This window comes from Anoplopoma fimbria, chromosome 7, assembly GCF_027596085.1.
Source record: "Anoplopoma fimbria isolate UVic2021 breed Golden Eagle Sablefish chromosome 7, Afim_UVic_2022, whole genome shotgun sequence".
Taxonomy (NCBI): Eukaryota; Metazoa; Chordata; class Actinopteri; order Perciformes; family Anoplopomatidae; genus Anoplopoma; species Anoplopoma fimbria.
In genome coordinates, this window is record NC_072455.1 from 6,462,948 (window position 1) to 6,480,827 (window position 17,880).

General features: G+C 44.9%; 1 protein-coding gene across 1 annotated transcript in view; it reads left to right on the plus strand.

Annotated features, from left to right (window-relative positions):
* The window catches only part of fasn (fatty acid synthase), a 37,616-nt gene that overhangs the window by 16,856 nt on the left and 2,880 nt on the right, over nt 1–17,880 (plus strand). Inside the window, exons 13-41 of the mRNA XM_054601860.1 lie at nt 272–406; nt 688–891; nt 1,030–1,145; nt 1,249–1,424; nt 1,534–1,725; nt 1,822–1,902; nt 4,150–4,335; nt 4,464–4,643; nt 5,385–5,588; nt 5,864–6,180; nt 6,304–6,705; nt 6,890–7,054; nt 7,258–7,373; nt 7,736–7,890; nt 8,548–8,751; nt 8,926–9,076; nt 9,429–9,607; nt 9,694–9,813; nt 9,983–10,105; nt 11,442–11,665; nt 11,874–12,075; nt 12,456–12,607; nt 13,354–13,445; nt 13,557–13,951; nt 14,887–15,078; nt 15,195–15,422; nt 15,794–16,005; nt 16,232–16,330; nt 17,061–17,312. Coding sequence (XP_054457835.1) covers nt 272–406; nt 688–891; nt 1,030–1,145; nt 1,249–1,424; nt 1,534–1,725; nt 1,822–1,902; nt 4,150–4,335; nt 4,464–4,643; nt 5,385–5,588; nt 5,864–6,180; nt 6,304–6,705; nt 6,890–7,054; nt 7,258–7,373; nt 7,736–7,890; nt 8,548–8,751; nt 8,926–9,076; nt 9,429–9,607; nt 9,694–9,813; nt 9,983–10,105; nt 11,442–11,665; nt 11,874–12,075; nt 12,456–12,607; nt 13,354–13,445; nt 13,557–13,951; nt 14,887–15,078; nt 15,195–15,422; nt 15,794–16,005; nt 16,232–16,330; nt 17,061–17,312 — 5,454 coding nt within the window. The remainder of the gene's footprint in view (nt 1–271; nt 407–687; nt 892–1,029; nt 1,146–1,248; nt 1,425–1,533; nt 1,726–1,821; nt 1,903–4,149; nt 4,336–4,463; nt 4,644–5,384; nt 5,589–5,863; nt 6,181–6,303; nt 6,706–6,889; nt 7,055–7,257; nt 7,374–7,735; nt 7,891–8,547; nt 8,752–8,925; nt 9,077–9,428; nt 9,608–9,693; nt 9,814–9,982; nt 10,106–11,441; nt 11,666–11,873; nt 12,076–12,455; nt 12,608–13,353; nt 13,446–13,556; nt 13,952–14,886; nt 15,079–15,194; nt 15,423–15,793; nt 16,006–16,231; nt 16,331–17,060; nt 17,313–17,880) is intronic.

A 17,880-nucleotide genomic window follows, 5' to 3' on the forward strand; every position in this document is an offset into this window, starting at 1 on the left:
AGCTAGGTGATTAGCAAACCTACCAGAGCTTCACTGTTAGATTACATTTGTAACTTTTTCTGAGAGAGAACAACAGGAAGAAGAATGTAGTCAGTTGTGAACTATCATTGCAGTAACAACACAAAAGATGACAGGATGCTTTAAACGATGTAAAAACAATGTCGGGTTGTAGCAGCACAATAGCAGCTCTATCATCTAATATAAGCATGTGGTGTTTTCAGGTGCAGGGTGTTGTGTTTTGACAGGTGTGTGGGTGTTTGTGTTTCATCAGGAGGCAATCAGTACATTTGTGTCCGAGCTGAAAGAGCAGGGAGTGTTTGCAAAGGAGGTGCGCAGTGCTGGTGTGGCTTTCCACTCCTACTACATGGCCTCCATCGCTCCAACCCTGCTGGCTGCCCTGAAGAAGGTACGAAGCTGTGCTCTGTTTCTACAGCATGCAGCAGTGTGGCTCTGACTCCTGCTGTTACAGTGACACTTACTGGGGAGACTGGGAAACACATTCTCACTTCCATCTGGTGTAGTTATATATGACATGCACTATTTTTGGGGTGTTATTTTTATTGGCTTATTTATTAAATTAATTTCTCTTTTTTTTTGCACATATTCTTATAAGGGTCTAACTCTATTTTGGCAGCTTTCTCATCATTCTCATAACGTTTCTGAATATTGATGTCATGCTGTGCGTAGGTGATCAAGGAGCCACGACAGCGTTCTCCCCGCTGGGTGAGCACCAGCATCCCTCAGTCTCAGTGGGACTCTCCTCTGGCTCAGTACAGTTCGGCCGACTACCACGTCAACAACCTGGTGAGCCCCGTTCTGTTCCACGAGGGGCTCAGTCTGGTGCCTGAAAACGCCGTGGTGGTGGAGATAGCTCCTCATGCTCTGCTGCAGGTACGCACCACTAAGCACATTAGCACATCCTGGCTACTGAACTGTACTGTGACCGCTTAATGACAGGGAACCTCAATGACAGTGTTTAAAACTGATCCTGCATGTTATCAACTTGATATTTTTCACGTTTCTGCACAGGCCATCCTGAAGCGTAGCTTGAAGCACACATGTTCCATCCTGCCCTTGATGAAGAGAGGCCACACCAACAACCTTGAGTTCTTCCTCTCAAACATTGGCAAAATCTACATGAACGGGTCAGTAAACGCCTCACGCTCTATGCATTTGGTGACGTTATGTTTTCGCTTCTGGAAGCACTTTCAGAGAGATTCAAATTATTTTATTAATGCACCTCTTTAGCATCAATGTGGATGGTAACGGCCTCTGCCCAGTGGTGAAGTACCCCGTACCAGTCGGTACCCCTCTGATCTCCCCCTTGATGCAGTGGGACCACGCCCAGACCTGGGATGTCCCCAAGGTAGAGGATTTTTCCTGTGGCTCAGGAGGATCCAATTCTGCCACTGTGTATAATATCGGTAAGAAATTCCCATTGGGATTAAAAGGCGTTCTGCATCTGCCCCCTTGTGTCATATTAAGATACAGTGAGCAGTGCTTTCTCATTTCATTTTATCATTTGTCCAACAGACATAAACCCAGAGTCTACAGACTACTACATGATTGGACACTGCATTGATGGGCGTGTCCTGTACCCAGCGACGGGTTACCTGGTACTGGCCTGGCGTACCCTGGTGAGAAGTCTGGGGGTTGTCATGGACAGCACCCCTGTGATCTTTGAGGACGTCACCATCCACAGGGCCACCATCCTGCCGAAGAGTGGTGAGAGCTGAGCAGCAGGGCTGTGAGCAGGGTGAGGGGGGTGTTGAGCCTCTGATGGCCTCTCTGACTTCCTTTCTGTCTGTCTCCTTCTCTCAGGCTCTGTCCAGTTGAAGGTGCATCTCATGCCTGCCACCAACAGGTTTGAAGTTTCAGAGAATGGAAACCTGGCTGTCAGTGGTAGGTAGTTTTTATACAGACAGACATGTATCCACCCCTTTTTTATTGTAATGTTTCATAGAAATGATTAGAATTCATAATATTTAATTTTAAATTCAACTTTCCTTCTGGGATGAGTAATGTCATCAACATCATTTAGTACCTTTACAACAGGGCTGCGTATTGGAGAGAACCTAGTGACACAAAACCTATTGTTATACAGGGGTTACCATTCAATATATTGTGATACTGTCAGCGAGGTGATATATTATATTAGATTATTATCTAATTTTAGGAAAACTGTCATAATATAAAGAGGACACCACCATGTGCTTTACATCAGAGTAAAACAATTGTAATGCAATCAGAACAGTGATATCTGCATTTACAGTGGGGCAAAAAAGTATTTAGTCAGCCACCAATTGTGCAAGTTCTCCCACTTAAAAAGATGAGAGACGCCTGTAATTTTCATCATAGGTACACTTCAACTATGAGAGACAGAGTGGGGGGAAAGAATCCAGGAAATCACATTGTAGGATTTTTAATGAATTAATTGGTAAATTCCTCGGTAAAATAAGTATTTGGTCACCTACAAACAAGCAAGATTTCTGGCTCTCACAGACCTGTAACTTCTTCTTTAAGAGGCTCCTCTGTCCTCCACTCGTTACCTGTATTAATGGCACCTGTTTGAACTTGTTATCAGTATAAAAGACACCTGTCCACAACCTCAAACAGTCACACTCCAAACTCCACTATGGCCAAGACCAAAGAGCTGTCAAAGGACACCAGAAACAAAATTGTAGACCTGCACCAGGCTGGGAAGACTGAATCTGCAATAGGTAAGCAGCTTGGTGTGAAGAAATCAACTGTGGGAGCAATTATTAGAAAATGGAAGACATACAAGACCACTGATAATCTCCCTCGATCTGGGGCTCCACGCAAGATCTCACCCCGTGGGGCCAAAATGATCACAAGAACGGTGAACAAAAATCCCAGAACCACACGGGGGGACCTAGTGAATGACCTGCAGAGAGCTGGGACCAAAGTAACAAAGGCTACCATCAGTAACACACTACGCCGCCAGACTCAAATCTGTCATTGTCCCCCTGCTTAAGCCAACATGTCCAGGCCCGTCTGAAGTTTGCTAGAGAGCATTTGGATGATCCAGAAGAGGATTGGGAGAATGTCATATGGTCAGATGAACCAAAATTTTTTGTTATTGACCAAATACTTATTTTCCTCCATAATTTGCAAATATATCGTGTGTTTGGAAGAAAGAATGCATTGCATCCAAAGATCACCATACCTACTGTGAAGCATGGGGGTGGAAACATCATGCTTTGGGGCTGTTTTTCTGCAAGGGGACCAGGACAACTCTTTAAAAATCAGACAATGTGATTTTCAGGACAATGATTTTTTTAAGAAGCATTTCATTTTGATCTCAACCCCATAGAAAATCTGTGGATAGTTTCTGTGTTGCCCAGGACAGCCCCAAAACATCACTGCTCTAGAGGAGATCTGATGGAGGAATGGGCCAAAATACCAGGCCAGTGTGTGAAAAGCTTGTGAAGACTTACAGAAAACGTTTGACCTCTGTTTTATAAGTGGGAGAACTTGCACAATTGGTGGCTGACTAAATACTTTTTTGCCCCACTGTACATTTATCACAACATCATTAATCACAACATCATTTATCACAACATCACAGCACCACTTTATGTGCAATCTGAGCCTCTGTCTGCCACTAGGCTTTGCATATAATTGAATCATTAAAAAATACAAAGTATCTAAATGTATACAATTTCACAAAACATAATATCGTGATACTCAAGTGTATCAATATTTTCACAAACCTTACTTTACCAGCACCAGAGTCTCTGTTGTGAGTTGTCCTGTTCCTGATCAAATGTGGGATATAATAAGAAACATAAGAAGATTCCTACATTATCCAGGTTTCTGATAATCAGTGCTTCAACACTCCAGACTATGTCTTTTCTGTGCTGAGGTGCAGGTATTATACATATTTGACGGTGCATTCTTTTGGCTTACATTATAATTGGTGAAGCGCATAATATTTGTTTGCCGGTAACAGGTACGAGTTCTATCCTGGCGTGGATCACATTATTATGTTTCCATGGAACATAAGTAACCGGCTTTCATGCAGCAAAATAAGTGTCAGTAGCTCAAATGAACGATATGATCGTTAGCGTCAGCCCCCAGTCGAGTGTCCCACTAACTCTAGACTCTTGTTCCGCATGTGATTTTCAGGTAAGGTGAGCATTCTGGAGGACACAGCCCTTGATTCATTCCATACTCAGATAGGTCAGCATGTTGCAAACAACGATGAAGACCCCAAAATGAAGCTTACAGCACATGATGTCTACAAAGAGCTGCGACTGCGCGGCTATGACTATGGAAAGACCTTCCAAGGCATCCTGGAGTCCAACAATGCAGGTAACATAGTTTGTCTGTGTGCATGTGTCTGTCAGGTATTACTGTTGCATCGCTAATTTTTTACTACATCACTGGGGTTCTACAGTGTTTTCCTGATAAGCTGCTGTCATGTGATTGGCTGTTCCCAGGAGACAGGGGCAAACTTCAGTGGACAGGGAACTGGGTGACCTTCCTGGACAACATGCTGCAGATGATCGTGGTCGGGCTGTCGGGTCGTAGTCTGCGTCTGCCTACCAGGATCCGCTCAGTGTGTGTTGATCCGGCTGTCCATCTGGAGAAGGTCTGCCAGCACACTGATGGACAGCCAGGTTTGTGTTATCATTCTAGTCCAAACACATTCCCTGCACATAAATGTACAGGGACAAACTTTCCTGTTTATCATCATTTCTAGTACAGCTGATTCAGTGTCAGCCTTATGTGGCTATATAATCATTGGTTAACTTTTAGTGGGTCACATGTTGATGAAGGGATCATATGTCATCAAATTCTGATGATGTTTTACAAACAGAATATTTATATATATTCACCATCACACTAATGATAGAACGTTAGTCCTATTCAATTAGCACTTAAGGCGACGCAGAGTAAAACCATGATACGTTGTTTGGCGTTTCCATTACCAGTTTAAGTGTACCGAGTTGTGTCGACACCGAGATGGCTCAGAATCTCTCTGGTTTGAAGTTTAGTTTCTCTCCTGCGTCCCTGTTGTACTTTTAAGGTCTATGCCTAATTTTACGGTTTTATGTTTGCTTTCAGCTGTATAGGAGTGGTGTTAAGTTGCTGCTGATGAAAACTTACCATTTCCTGCATTTTGCTGCTTCATAATAAAAGCTTTCAAATAACAAAATAACGGGAGACTTTTATTGTGACAATTTAAAGGAAATGCAATGTGTTTCTCCACCGTTGACAGCCGCTCTATTGACCACTAGTCACAGCCACCATCAACCCCCTGCTTTGAAGGAGCAGTTTGTATGATTAAGTGGCATCTAGTGGTGACGATGCAGATTGCATTCATTGAATACTCCTCTGTTCACCTCCTCTTCCCATAGCCATGGATGTCCACGTAAACCGCTGCCTCGACAACATTGTTGCTGGTGGGGTCCAGATCTGCGGTCTTCACGCCACTGTGGCCCCCCGTCGACAGCAGCAGCAGAGTCCCCCCACCCTGGAGGAGTTTGTGTTTGTTCCCTATGTGGACACAGAGTGCCTGACAGCTAATGGGAAACTTGCAGACCAGCTGAGGCTCTGTAAAGGTACAACTGACTCACTTTTCATCGCTTTAGTTGACGGATTCCTTTTTATTAAATCATTTTTGAAGCTAATTAAAATAGGTATTTAGTGCACTCTTTTTGACTGTTTGATTTAAAAAAAAAAAAAAAACATGAACATATTTGTGAGTTTAATACAGTGAAGATACATGTATACTGGAGGAGGCTGGATTCTGAGTGTCTGGAGTGTGTGCATAATTTTGAGATTCCATCTGCATCCCCATGTCCTTCTAAGTGTTTGTCCCACTCTCTCTATCCAGGTTTAACCCAAAGACTGCAGAAAAAGTTGGCCCATCATGGTGTCAAGCTCTCCATCCCCGGGCTACAGGGGGAGTCAGAAGGCCCTCTTCCCAGCCCCGAGCCCTCGGAGCCGGGCCTGGTGCGGCTGCTGGCCCTGCTCTGTGGTCTGGAGCTGAACGGGAACCTTCGATCTGAACTGGAACAGACTGTGGAGAAGGAAAGGGCGTGTCTGCTGCAGGATGGCCTGCTGCAGGGCCTGCTAGACAGCCCAGCCCTCAGACACTGCCTGGACACCACCATAGAAAACAGCACGCCCGGCAAGATCAAAGTCCTGGAGGTAAGATGGGAAAACTAGATAAAATCACAACAGAAGAAATCGGGCAAATTTAATCAGGATGCAATATTAAATCTCAGAATACATAAAGTCTTCAACCCTCCCCACCTCTCTGACCAATACCAGGCCCTTTCCAACGATGGCCAGCTCTTCTCTCGCATGGTAGCGCTCCTCAACATCCAGCCCATGCTGCGTGTGGACTACACCGCCACGGCGCCCAACCTGGACCTTCTGACCCCCCACCAGGCCACACTGGAGGAGCTGGCGGTCTCCTCGGCTCAGTGGGACCCTGCGACGGGCCCGGCTCCCGAAGGCGTTCTAGGCGGAGCAGACCTTGTGGTGTGTAACCACGCTTGGGGCCCTCTAAGGACGGACCCTGGACTCCTGGTGGCCAACCTTGCTTCCGGAGCCAAACAAGGGGGCTTTGTTCTCCTCCACACACTGCTGAAGGGAGAGACCCTGGGGGAAACGGTTGCCTTCCTCTCTAGTACCACTGAGAGCAGCAGCCGGCAAGGATTGCTCACACAGGTCAGTGGAGACAGCATCCAAATGACCTGTTTTACCCTTCTAAACACTTGTGATCCTTCTTGTGCCACTTTTATAGACAGTCAGTTTGATGGAAGCATCATTTTATCTGTGAAGTGAGCTGACCACGTTGAATATGTTGGTGAGGGGGGATGTTGTGCTGATACAGTCTCCCTCTTCTCCCCAGGCTGAGTGGCAGAAGGTGTTCTCCGAGGCCTCCCTCAGCCTGGTGGCTTTAAGGAAGTCCTTTTATGGTGCGGCCCTTTTTCTGTGTCGCTGCCAGCCGCCAAGCAAACAGCCCATATTCCTACCTGTGGACGCCACCGACTACAAGTGGGTGGAAACACTAAAGGTGAATTCCATATTCTTCTGTATTTGTGTGGCTTTTGTACAACAGTGTCCTGAAAATCATTTTTCTTTCACCCAGTCAGAATGACAGGTAACAGTTTGTATTGTAACGAATGTGTCAGAATACAGTTTCCTTTTACTCCGGTCATCATTTACAAATGTCGCATTAGTCTTAACTGTGTGTGCCTGTGTTGTTCTGTGCTGCAGGCGAAGATGGCAGAGTCATCAGACTCTCCAGTGTGGTTGACTGCCTCTAAGGCCCACTGTGGCATTGTGGGACTGGTCAATTGTCTACGGCAGGAGTCAGGTGGCAACCGAATACGGTAGGACACATCCTGTTTAATAACACACAGCCCAATGTGTTCCAAATCTAAGACTTAACTGAAATGTGAAATAGTTTTTTATTTTTTTATTTACTGATTTCAAGTGTTCTTTAGCTTTGGTTAAGCTTTGCTTAATGAGCAGTTTAGTCCGTTAGTGGTGCCTCACTCACATTGTGGATCATGCAGGTCTGAGAAGTAAATACTTTGGTATTCTATCATCATCAGTACATACTTTGGTATTATATCATTACATCATTCATGCCACCATTCACTGTGTGAGCCTCTTGTTATTATTACTTATTTTGCCATGTGTTGGCTTAATGTAATGTTTTTTGTACCGTGTTTCCTCTTTATTTTACCAGCTGTGCTTTCGTGTCCAATTTAAACGAGTGTTCATCAGCGCCGAGCCTCCAGCCGGCCCACGAGTCCATGCAGTCGGTGCTGGAGGGGGATCTGGTCATGAACGTGTTCAGAGACGGACACTGGGGCGTCTTCAGGCACCAGCTCATTACTCAAGGTACCGAAATATCAGACGGCCCCTCATTCTGATGTAGTTAAACTGAAGTGGTGGACGCTGCAGTCTGTTATATCTGATTGATTACAGACATGTTGTAGAACAGTGCAACAGTGGTGGCATAAAAAGACATGAATAAAGTTAACTAAATAATAATACAACTTTGGAGGGGGACATTTTTCACCTGTCAAACTCCAACTGTGTGGTGAACCAAGCTCTGTCTTAGGAGTGCTAGTGGAGCGATAGCAGATGGGTTTTTTGGAATTCATTTCTTTATATTTTTCAGGTTTTTCTTACAATCAGTCACACTACATGGGACATAACTGTTGCAGCAGTACTGGTCTGCACATGTCCCACTGTGTGGCCTAATGCAGCGCAGCATAAACAGTGACAGTCTCAGTTGTCAGGCCATGGGCCATCTAAATGCTAAGATGAATGCAGTGTTTTTGATTGTGGACAACAATAAATGGATATACTTTGTGTTTCGCATAATTCCAAAAAACACTAACTGGTTTTCCCTGAGATGTTGTGTGTGTTAGTATTTGACAGAATATATTTATCCAGAGGAGCTGAATGTGTTTAACTTCCCCTCAGAATGGTTGATGTGCTCACAGCTTTATGGTTCCACTGAAGATTTTGTCTGTGTCTTGTGCTCGTCAGATTTAAATGAGGAATTGACGGAGCAGGCCTACGTCAATGTGTTGACCCGAGGTGACCTGTCCTCTCTGCGCTGGATCGCCTCCCCGCTCCGCCACTTTGTGACCAGCAACCCCAATGTGCAGCTGTGTCGCGTCTACTACAGCTCACTCAACTTCAGAGATATAATGCTGGCCACCGGCAAACTGCCACCAGACGCTATTCCAGGTAGAGTTTGTAGAAGACGCAGCAATAAATCTAGCTCTTCAATCTTCCTTCTTATTACAAAAGTAACCCTCAACATCTTGTAGGTCGCCGTTGTTGCACTAAACTACACAGAATGTGAAATAACTGCGGCCAACTTGGTCCCCTTCCCTTACTTCTGTTTATCACACACCATAGGTGACCTAGCTCTGCAGCAGTGCATGTTGGGTATGGAGTTTTCCGGTCGTGACCCGACGGGTCAACGTGTGATGGGGCTGCTGCCGGCCAAAGGCCTTGCAACAAGTGTGGACGCTGACAAACGCTTTCTCTGGGATGTTCCCTCCAGCTGGTGAGTGTCACGTGTTTAAATATGCTGTGTGTACTTTTAGATCTATCTGTGAGCACAGATTGTTTGAGTTATAGACCTTCAGAGTGAGGACACTTTCGTAAAACGAGCCGGTCCTAAACTCTTCAAAGTCGTGTTTGAGGGTTCAGACTTGGTTTGAAGGGACACGTTAGAATGAGGTTTAGGTTTGAGATAGGTTAAGGGTTTGGTTCAGGCATTTAGTTATGACAGTTAGGGCAAGGGGCTAGGGAATGCATCATGTCAATAAAGGACCAATTAACTAAGTTTCTGCATTGGTGCATGAAGGATATTGACTCCCTACTAACTAAAGGCGATAACTCTCGTGTGTGTGTAGGACACTGGAGCAGGCAGCCTCAGTGCCGGTGGTCTACGCCACGGCCTACTACTCTCTGGTGGTGCGCGGCAGGCTCCGCCCCGGAGAGACTGTTCTCATCCACTCAGGGTCAGGGGGAGTCGGCCAGGCTGCCATCGCCATAGCACTGAGCAAGAACTGTAAAGTCTTCACTACCGTCGGTAAGTATTAACACTCACATTACACACTGTCATATGGGTTTCTTAGTCACTGTCCCTTAACCCTGACCTTTGTGTTGTATCTCCAGGCTCAGTAGAGAAGAGGGCCTACCTGCAGGAGAGGTTCCCTCAGCTCTCAGCAGAGTCCTTTGCGAACTCCAGAGACGCCTCTTTTGAACAGCACATCCTGCTACACACACAGGGCAAAGGTCAGACTCCTCTCTCTGTTGCATCAAGTTGCGGTTGACAAACGCACAGTTTCAACATATTCTCTCTGTCGGATTTCTATAATAAGAGCCACCTCTTGAAAAAAACAAAACACAACAGCTTTGACATAACCCCTCAAGAACACTCTGTGTGTGCGTGTGTGTGTTTCAGGTGTGGATGTGGTGCTGAACTCTCTGGCTGAGGAGAAGCTACAGGCTAGTATCCGCTGCCTGGCCAGACATGGACGATTCCTGGAGATCGGCAAATTCGACCTGTCCAACAACTCCCCACTGGGTCAGTAGGAGGCCTCAGGCTCACACACTCAGTGCAAGTGTCAGTTACTCCTTTCATTTCTGAAATAGACTAACTAATATATAAAAGTAAGTGATTGCATGTTCCTCTATACATCAGAAGGAACATTCCACTTGTTTATCCTGATTATAGTTAGTTGCAGAGGAAAAAGCAGGAATAGCAGAAATGTTTCTGGGGGAAATATTGCAGCTATTTCAATTTGTGATCAGGTAAAAGAATGAATAAAGTCATTAACTGATACACTTTAATACAAGTCTCTCGTCCCCTTTCCCGTCTATGTACAGCTCTACTAAAATAGGGTGGAGAAAGCCCTTCTTAATAAAAAATAACCATTTGAGAACCACTCTTGAGTCAGAACTCAGTCAAATCTGAATAGAAAGATTGAGGAAGGAGTTAGAGATTTCATTGTAAACAATTAGTCTTAACAAATTATTTCTCTCAGGTTGTAACAAGGGTTGTTACTAATACTATAAAAAGAAAAATCTGTTCAAATTAAAGACTTGTGCTAACAAAAGCTGAAGCTCTGCACACCAAATAATAAGTGCGCCTGTGTCAGTGTTCATGGTGGGCATCATTTCATACCACAACCCCTTCTATGCTCTGTGGTTACACTTGTCTTTCCAATGGTCAGCAAGTGTGTGTCCACACTTGACTTCAACGCAACCTGCCTGATCGGATTGAAGATGGATTTATTTCATGGACAAATGTGCAGCTGTAAAATGATGGATAAACACGTTTTATTTCCTGTAAATTCGCCTTATTTTTGCTGCTTACTCCCTGCAGTATTTAAGACTTGTTTTGATGAGAAATGGCCGCTAACCAAGCTCTGTTAGTAAGGTGATTAAAACATTTCAGTTAAAGTCCTCTGTTATTTAGTTAGTTAAAAGCTTTTATTTTGGTACAGCAGAATCAGGAAATGTTGTGTTTTCATCAGTGGCACCTGAACAGGACTCAGACAGCAGGTCTAGTTTTCCTCCTCTCTTCCCTTTGGCACTCCTCAGGAGAGGAACTCCTGTGTGGGGGGAAGATGAAGATGACCTACGTTTTGATGAATTGTCCCTTTTGTGTCCACATGCTGTCCACACCTCACTGAGATCCAAACTCAGTGCGTGCCGGGCCAACTAGGCATGTGGTCTGGCCAATCGGATCCCAATGAGCGAGATCTGATCTCACAGCGTAGACAGTTAATGCATCCCGGCATGATCGGATTACAGACGACACATTGAAGTGTTACCATGGCCACAGTTGCCATGACAGTAGATTTTCCCGGCTGTGATTCATCTGCAGCATCATGTTGTTTTGATCTATTTCTCTACAGGCATGGCTCTGTTCCTGAAGAACGTGGCGTTCCACGGCATCCTGCTGGATGCTCTCTTTGAAGAGGGCAACCGGGAGTGGGAGGAAGTGTCCCAGCTTCTGAAGGAAGGCATTCTGGGAGGTGTGGTCCAGCCGCTAAAGACCACAGTGTTTGAGAGGGACCAAGTGGAGGAAGCATTCAGATACATGGCTCAGGGCAAACACATTGGCAAGGTCCTCCTGCAGGTCAGTATAACATCTGAGCTTCAGCCCATGATGTCAGTGTGAGGGGCTTCTAGTCTGTTCATAAAAAAGGCTTAATAACTCAGTCCTGTAAATAAATGAATAAAACATGGTTGAATGAAAAGTGAATAATCCTAGATGTTCTCTGTTTCTGATTAAGATTACATAAATGTTATGTGACTATGACTACAGCATGCATCTCTTCACACAGGTCTGTCAGGAGGAGAGGGGTTCAGCAGTCCAAACTGCTCCCCCTTTGTCTTTTCCAGCCATTTGCCGCACCTTCTGCCCCTCCTCCCACTCCTACATCATCACCGGTGGGCTGGGGGGCTTCGGTCTGGAGCTTGCTCAGTGGCTGACAGAGAGAGGAGCCCGCAAACTGGTGCTGACCTCCAGATCCGGCATCAGAAACGGTGAGGCACAATAACGGGATCGGTAGAAGGAGCTGCTCAGTGACACGTTGGACTGAGATCAAGGATTTAACACACAAACACACCCGGTATTGTCTGGAAACATAGCCTCGTAAAAAGGAGAGGGGCAACCTCTTCACAGTGTGATATGAAGTGTTGGCAGATCTCAAGTGAAAATCACAATCTTTAATGCTTTGTCTTACGAATGTATTTTTATACAGCTTTTTAAAAGATCATTCCGTCTTTACTGTACACAATACAAACCTGAATCTTTGCTCTGGAATCATGAACCATCCATCTGTATACTATGTGGCAGTAATTTGTCTCTTGGTGCTGTGACTAGTTATCATCTTTACAGTTTTTACTTTTGTAATTGTTGCCAGGTTACCAGGCGAAGCGAGTGCGTGAATGGCAGAGTCGAGATGTGGAGGTGCTGGTGTCGACCAACGATGTCAGCACGCTGGAGGGAGCAAAGCGACTCCTCGCTGAGGCCTGCGCTCTGGGCCCTGTGGGAGGTGTCTTCCACCTTGCCATGGTAACACATCATCACACCCACTAAATCTGATATCATAAACTTTTTGTTTGTTTCAAATGTAGAAAATACTGGCTATATAGTGTTTTTTTATTTACCATCAAACCGTGCTAAAACCTCTCAGGGTTAGCGTGAAGCTGAGCTTTATGGATACGTTGTGTTTCACTTTGAGCGGTCATCCTTGTTTCAGGTAAACTGAAGTGAAAATAGAAAGTTCCTCCTAATGACTTAGAAATGTAATGATTAATCATCAGTGTGTTAACACTGCTAAAGGTACTGTTAAGGTCCAAGATTCACATGGATCAAAACTAATACAAATAATTTTTTTCCCATACAGAAATCTCAAATAGTGACTCAAGTTTAGCATCGTGGCTTGATGGCGATGTCTGTCTGTCTAACACGGACTAACTGAAATATCTCTGTAATTATTGGATGGATTTCCATTATTTGTTTTTGTTTATTTATTTGCCTGCTGACTTGGCATATTTTGTCCTTTTTTTTAAGTTAAATGTCTTGACAACTAAAACAATGTCCATCAGCCATTCATTGACTCAAAGCACCACTGTCTCTAGGAGCAGCCTCACAGCATGGCTATAGACGTGTGTTATGACACTAATGTGGTACCACTGACTGGGATTGTTTCCATGGCAGCACTGCTGTCCCAGTTGAGACGCACCTCTTAAACTGCTTCTTCATTTAAATTCACTTTGATCTAAATTTAATCAGCATGTTCGATATGTCGTTTTCAGGTGTTAAAAGACGGCATGCTGGAGAATCTGACTCCTCAGCTCTTCCTTGATGTTAACAAACCTAAATATGATGGCACCATAAACCTGGACAAGTAAGACACACACTCAGTTATCTTCTGTTGGAATCAGGGGACTGGGACAAAGTACTAGAGTACTTTGCTTATCTCTGGATCTTGATGCACTCATGTCCTTTCCTTCTCCAGAGTGACAAGAGAGTCGTGTCCAGACCTCAGCCATTTTGTGGCCTTCTCCTCAGTCAGCTGCGGCCGCGGCAATGCTGGCCAAAGTAACTACGGTTACGCCAACTCAGCCATGGAGCGCGTGTGTGAGCAGCGCCACAACGACGGCTTACCTGGACTGGCGGTGCAGTGGGGTGCCATCGGTGACGTGGGCGTGGTGCTGGAGACCATGGGCGGAAACGACGCTGTGATTGGCGGCACCCTGCCGCAGCGCATCACTTCCTGCCTGGATGTGCTCGACCTTTTCCTATGCCAGCAGCGGCCGGTGATGTCCAGCTTCGTGCTGGCAGAGAGGGTGACGGTAAAGAGCGAGGCAGGAAGCCGGAGAGACTTGGTGGACGCTGTAGCTCACATTCTTGGTAAGCTGTCAAACTGCTTTAGGAAAAGCAGGGCTGTTTTATTGTGAAAGATAAGTTCAGTTCAAGAGACCTGAAGTGGATTTTGACGGGTACTGAGATGAATGGAAAAGGTGTTGTAAAGCATACAGGAGTTAAAGTACATAGACCGAAAACACTTAGTGCCAGTATACTTAACAAGGTGATGGCTGATGGTGTAAAACCTAAACAAACCTGTTGATGTCGTGGATGTCATGTCTGCTTCAAAATGCTGAACTCTCAACATGTGTTGGACCTTGTTTAGTTTACTATTGAGCCCAGCAGATATCGGCTAAAGGTATATGTTATTCACTAATTTGTATCTAAATCAATGTCTTTCTAAAACCACCAGAAGAGAACTACGTAGTCTGGTACTTGTGAAAGGGAAAAGGTTATAACCAGGATTTTTAATTCCGGAGGAATTAAGAACAGCTCAATTTAAACAAAAGTAAATATTAATTTGCTGCTAATTTTATTAATGTAGTATTCATATTCACGTTGAACTGTACGCTCTCCTGCCAATCTTCACTTTTGATACTGCAGCTGAGCTGCTGTTTACTGACTAACAGACTCACTAGGTAACACTGAGATTAGAGGTAATAATATAATAAATAACTTAAAGAGTTCCAATGTCAAACGTCTCTATTTTCAAAAGATGGAACATACTTTCCAGGATGAATAGTAAATTACAGAGGTTGCTTAATATGCTAAAATTAGTACATGTACATTCTACTGTATATTATATTTGATATGCCTATAAGTATGTATTATAAAACACTATAGCATTTTGAACTGTAGTAAATGATGGTTATAGATCATTCATTCATTCATGCCACTTCTCTGTTTGTCAGCAAGAGAGAGGCATTTTTTTTAACTTTGATGAGCTGGCAGAACGTTTACCGTGCCTTTCTCTCTGTTAGGCGTGCGTGACGTGAACAGCCTGAACGCTGATGCCTCCCTGGCTGACCTGGGCCTGGACTCTTTGATGGGTGTTGAGGTTCGCCAGACTCTGGAGCGCGACTACGACATCGTCATGGCCATGAGGGAGATCCGGCAGATCACCATCAACAAGCTGCGAGAGCTGGCCAACAGCAAGCCAGGCGGATCAAATGGTATGACAGAAGGCGCCTCTAGATTCGTTGAGGCTTCTCTGTAGGATGTGGTTTTTTAAGAGACACTCCTTACACAAGGAATGAGTTTTTTGTCTCTTCTACTTCCAACTATCTAGAGTCTCAGAGCGCTGCAGCTAAGAGGGACGCCGTTCGCTCTTTGCTGGAGTCTGATCTGACTCAGCTGTTGGTCAACCCCAGCGGCCCCACGGTTACGCCCCTCAACAAGGTCCAGAGCCAGGAGAGGCCCCTGTTCCTGGTCCACCCCATCGAGGGCTCCATTTCCGCCTTCAAGACACTCGCCTTCAAGCTGAGCATGCCTTGTTACGGACTGCAGTGCACCCAAGGTAATGTGTGAACAAACAAACTCATGAAGGCTCAAAGATAACAGCCAGTATACTAGCACGCTAACTCGGAGCCGTCGCAACAGAACTGAGTCCTTGAATTGCTGATGCTCAGTCCTGAATATCACTTTGTGCTGAGACACATATCTCAGAGTCACAGATGCTTTGACTCTGGTCTTTACTGTTTGTAATACTGTTCTTTCATATTTTACATTCAGAATCATACTTATTTGTGTTTGTTGTTGCTGACTGGTTTGACCTAATGTGTGCGTGTGTGTATATACACATATATCAACAAAATAAACATAATAAACATAAAGCTGAGTGTTTTCACTGAAGTGATTATACAATGACCGAGATTGTCTCTCCCCCAGCTGCTCCTCTGGACAGCATCCAGTCCCTGGCAGCCTACTATGTGGACTGTATCAGACAGGTTCAGCCTGACGGGCCCTATCGAATCGCCGGCTACTCCTTTGGTGCCTGCGTAGCGTTTGAAATGTGCTCTCAGCTTCAGACCCAGAATCTACCTGTGGAGTACCTCTTTCTGTTCGATGGGTCACACTCCTATGTGGCAGCGTACACGCAGGTGAGAGCGAAGAGCCGACAGACACACACATACATACATACATACATACATACTACTACTACTACTAACTAACTACACATGTTATTGCATCAGGGTAGTTTAGCTCAACTGTGATTTGATGTTTAAGAACACAGCTAAATAAAAAGGTGAACATGTGCATTGAATGATGTAGTTTGGGGACAACTCGATTGGGTCATGGCAAGTTAACTCAGTATTTGGTTTCCAGAGCTACAGGGCCAAGCTGACACCAGGCAAAGAGTCTGAGGCTGAAACCGAAGCCCTGTGTGCCTTCATCCAGCAGTTCACTGGCCTCGCATACAACAAGGTACGCCCCATACACACACACACACACACACACACACACACACACACACACACACACACACACACACACACACACACACACACACACGTTACATTCTAGCCAGGCTCCATGAGCTTGAAGAATGTTGAACATCCACAAGGACTACTTTGCTGAGAAAACTTTGGAGGTTTTAAAGTTATGAGTCCTGGTGATCATTTAACATTACTCACATGTGTTAGTTGCAGCCTCGTGTGACACCTGATGACACCACACATTTGTCAAGTGTAGCTCTGAACACTGATGTGACTTCCAAGGAAACATAAAATCCCTTGCACCTGAAATGAAGAGAGATGGTTGAATCCGACCTCTGGTTTAGATCCTCGACTACGTACAGGAAGTCTCTCTCTGTTCTAGTTGGCATTGAAATTCTGATCAAACAATTGGATGAACTCAAATGGCAGCGAATTTAATTTGACATCTTGACGTTTGCTATGGCCAAGGGTTTGACTGAGTTTCGGGTTTGCTTGTACAACAGCATAATAAACTACAATATAGATTAAAATTAGTATATTATTAGAAGGCTCCGACATCCCAGAGTACAACATAGAGGACAGAGGAAGGAAAGCAGACATGTGCTACCCTCCGATGTGGTTTGTCCTTGTTTACATCCTGGTCTGCTCATCACTATATATGTTGATCTACTAGTACATTCCTATAGTGCTCTCCATCCAAGTGTCTTCTGACTCTGCAGCTTCTGGAGACTCTTCTACCGCTGCCGGACCTGGAGGCCCGCGTCAACGCCGCTGTGGACCTGATCACCTCCAGCCACAAGAACATCAGCCGAGACTCGCTGCACTTCGCAGCCACCGCCTTCTACTACAAGCTGAAGGCCGCTGACGGCTATGTGCCCGCGTCAAAGCTTCATGGCAACGTGACACTACTGCGTGCCAAGACCAGCAGCGAATACGAGCAGAACCTGGGAGCTGACTACAAGCTCAGCGAGGTAACGTCCATACGAATACTCTCACACATACGTGACTTTAAGATTATTTTTATGTTCAGTGTTTAGGATTAAGGGAGGTTTGTTAGCAGAAATGGAATATAAATTCATAACTATGTTTTCATTAGTGTATAATCATCCGAAAACAAGAATCCTTGTGTTATAGTTAGACTATGCTGTGTTCACACCAAACATGAAGCGTATTTGTAGCATTGCTTTACTCTCCCGAGTTTGACTGCGGGATCATTGGTGTTTATTTGCATCACTCGCACTAGACACACCAGAGGGGCCAAAATAGCAACTATTTATTATGGAAGTCCCACATAGGGAGTCATGTCTGGGTTCATAACGTCCTCAGGAGGCCCTCTGTGAATTTTGCTGGTTTACTACAGCTGTGTGAACCCAAAATACACAGATTTTCCTGTCATTTCATTGCAATAAACGGATAAAAAGGATGCTAAATTCATGTATTAAAGATCATAAAATGTCCAGAAAGGGAAGGTAAAAAGTATGTTCCATGTATCTTTGTGTTGTTGCTAGTGACAACCAACAGTCGGTCACTTAGAGCTGA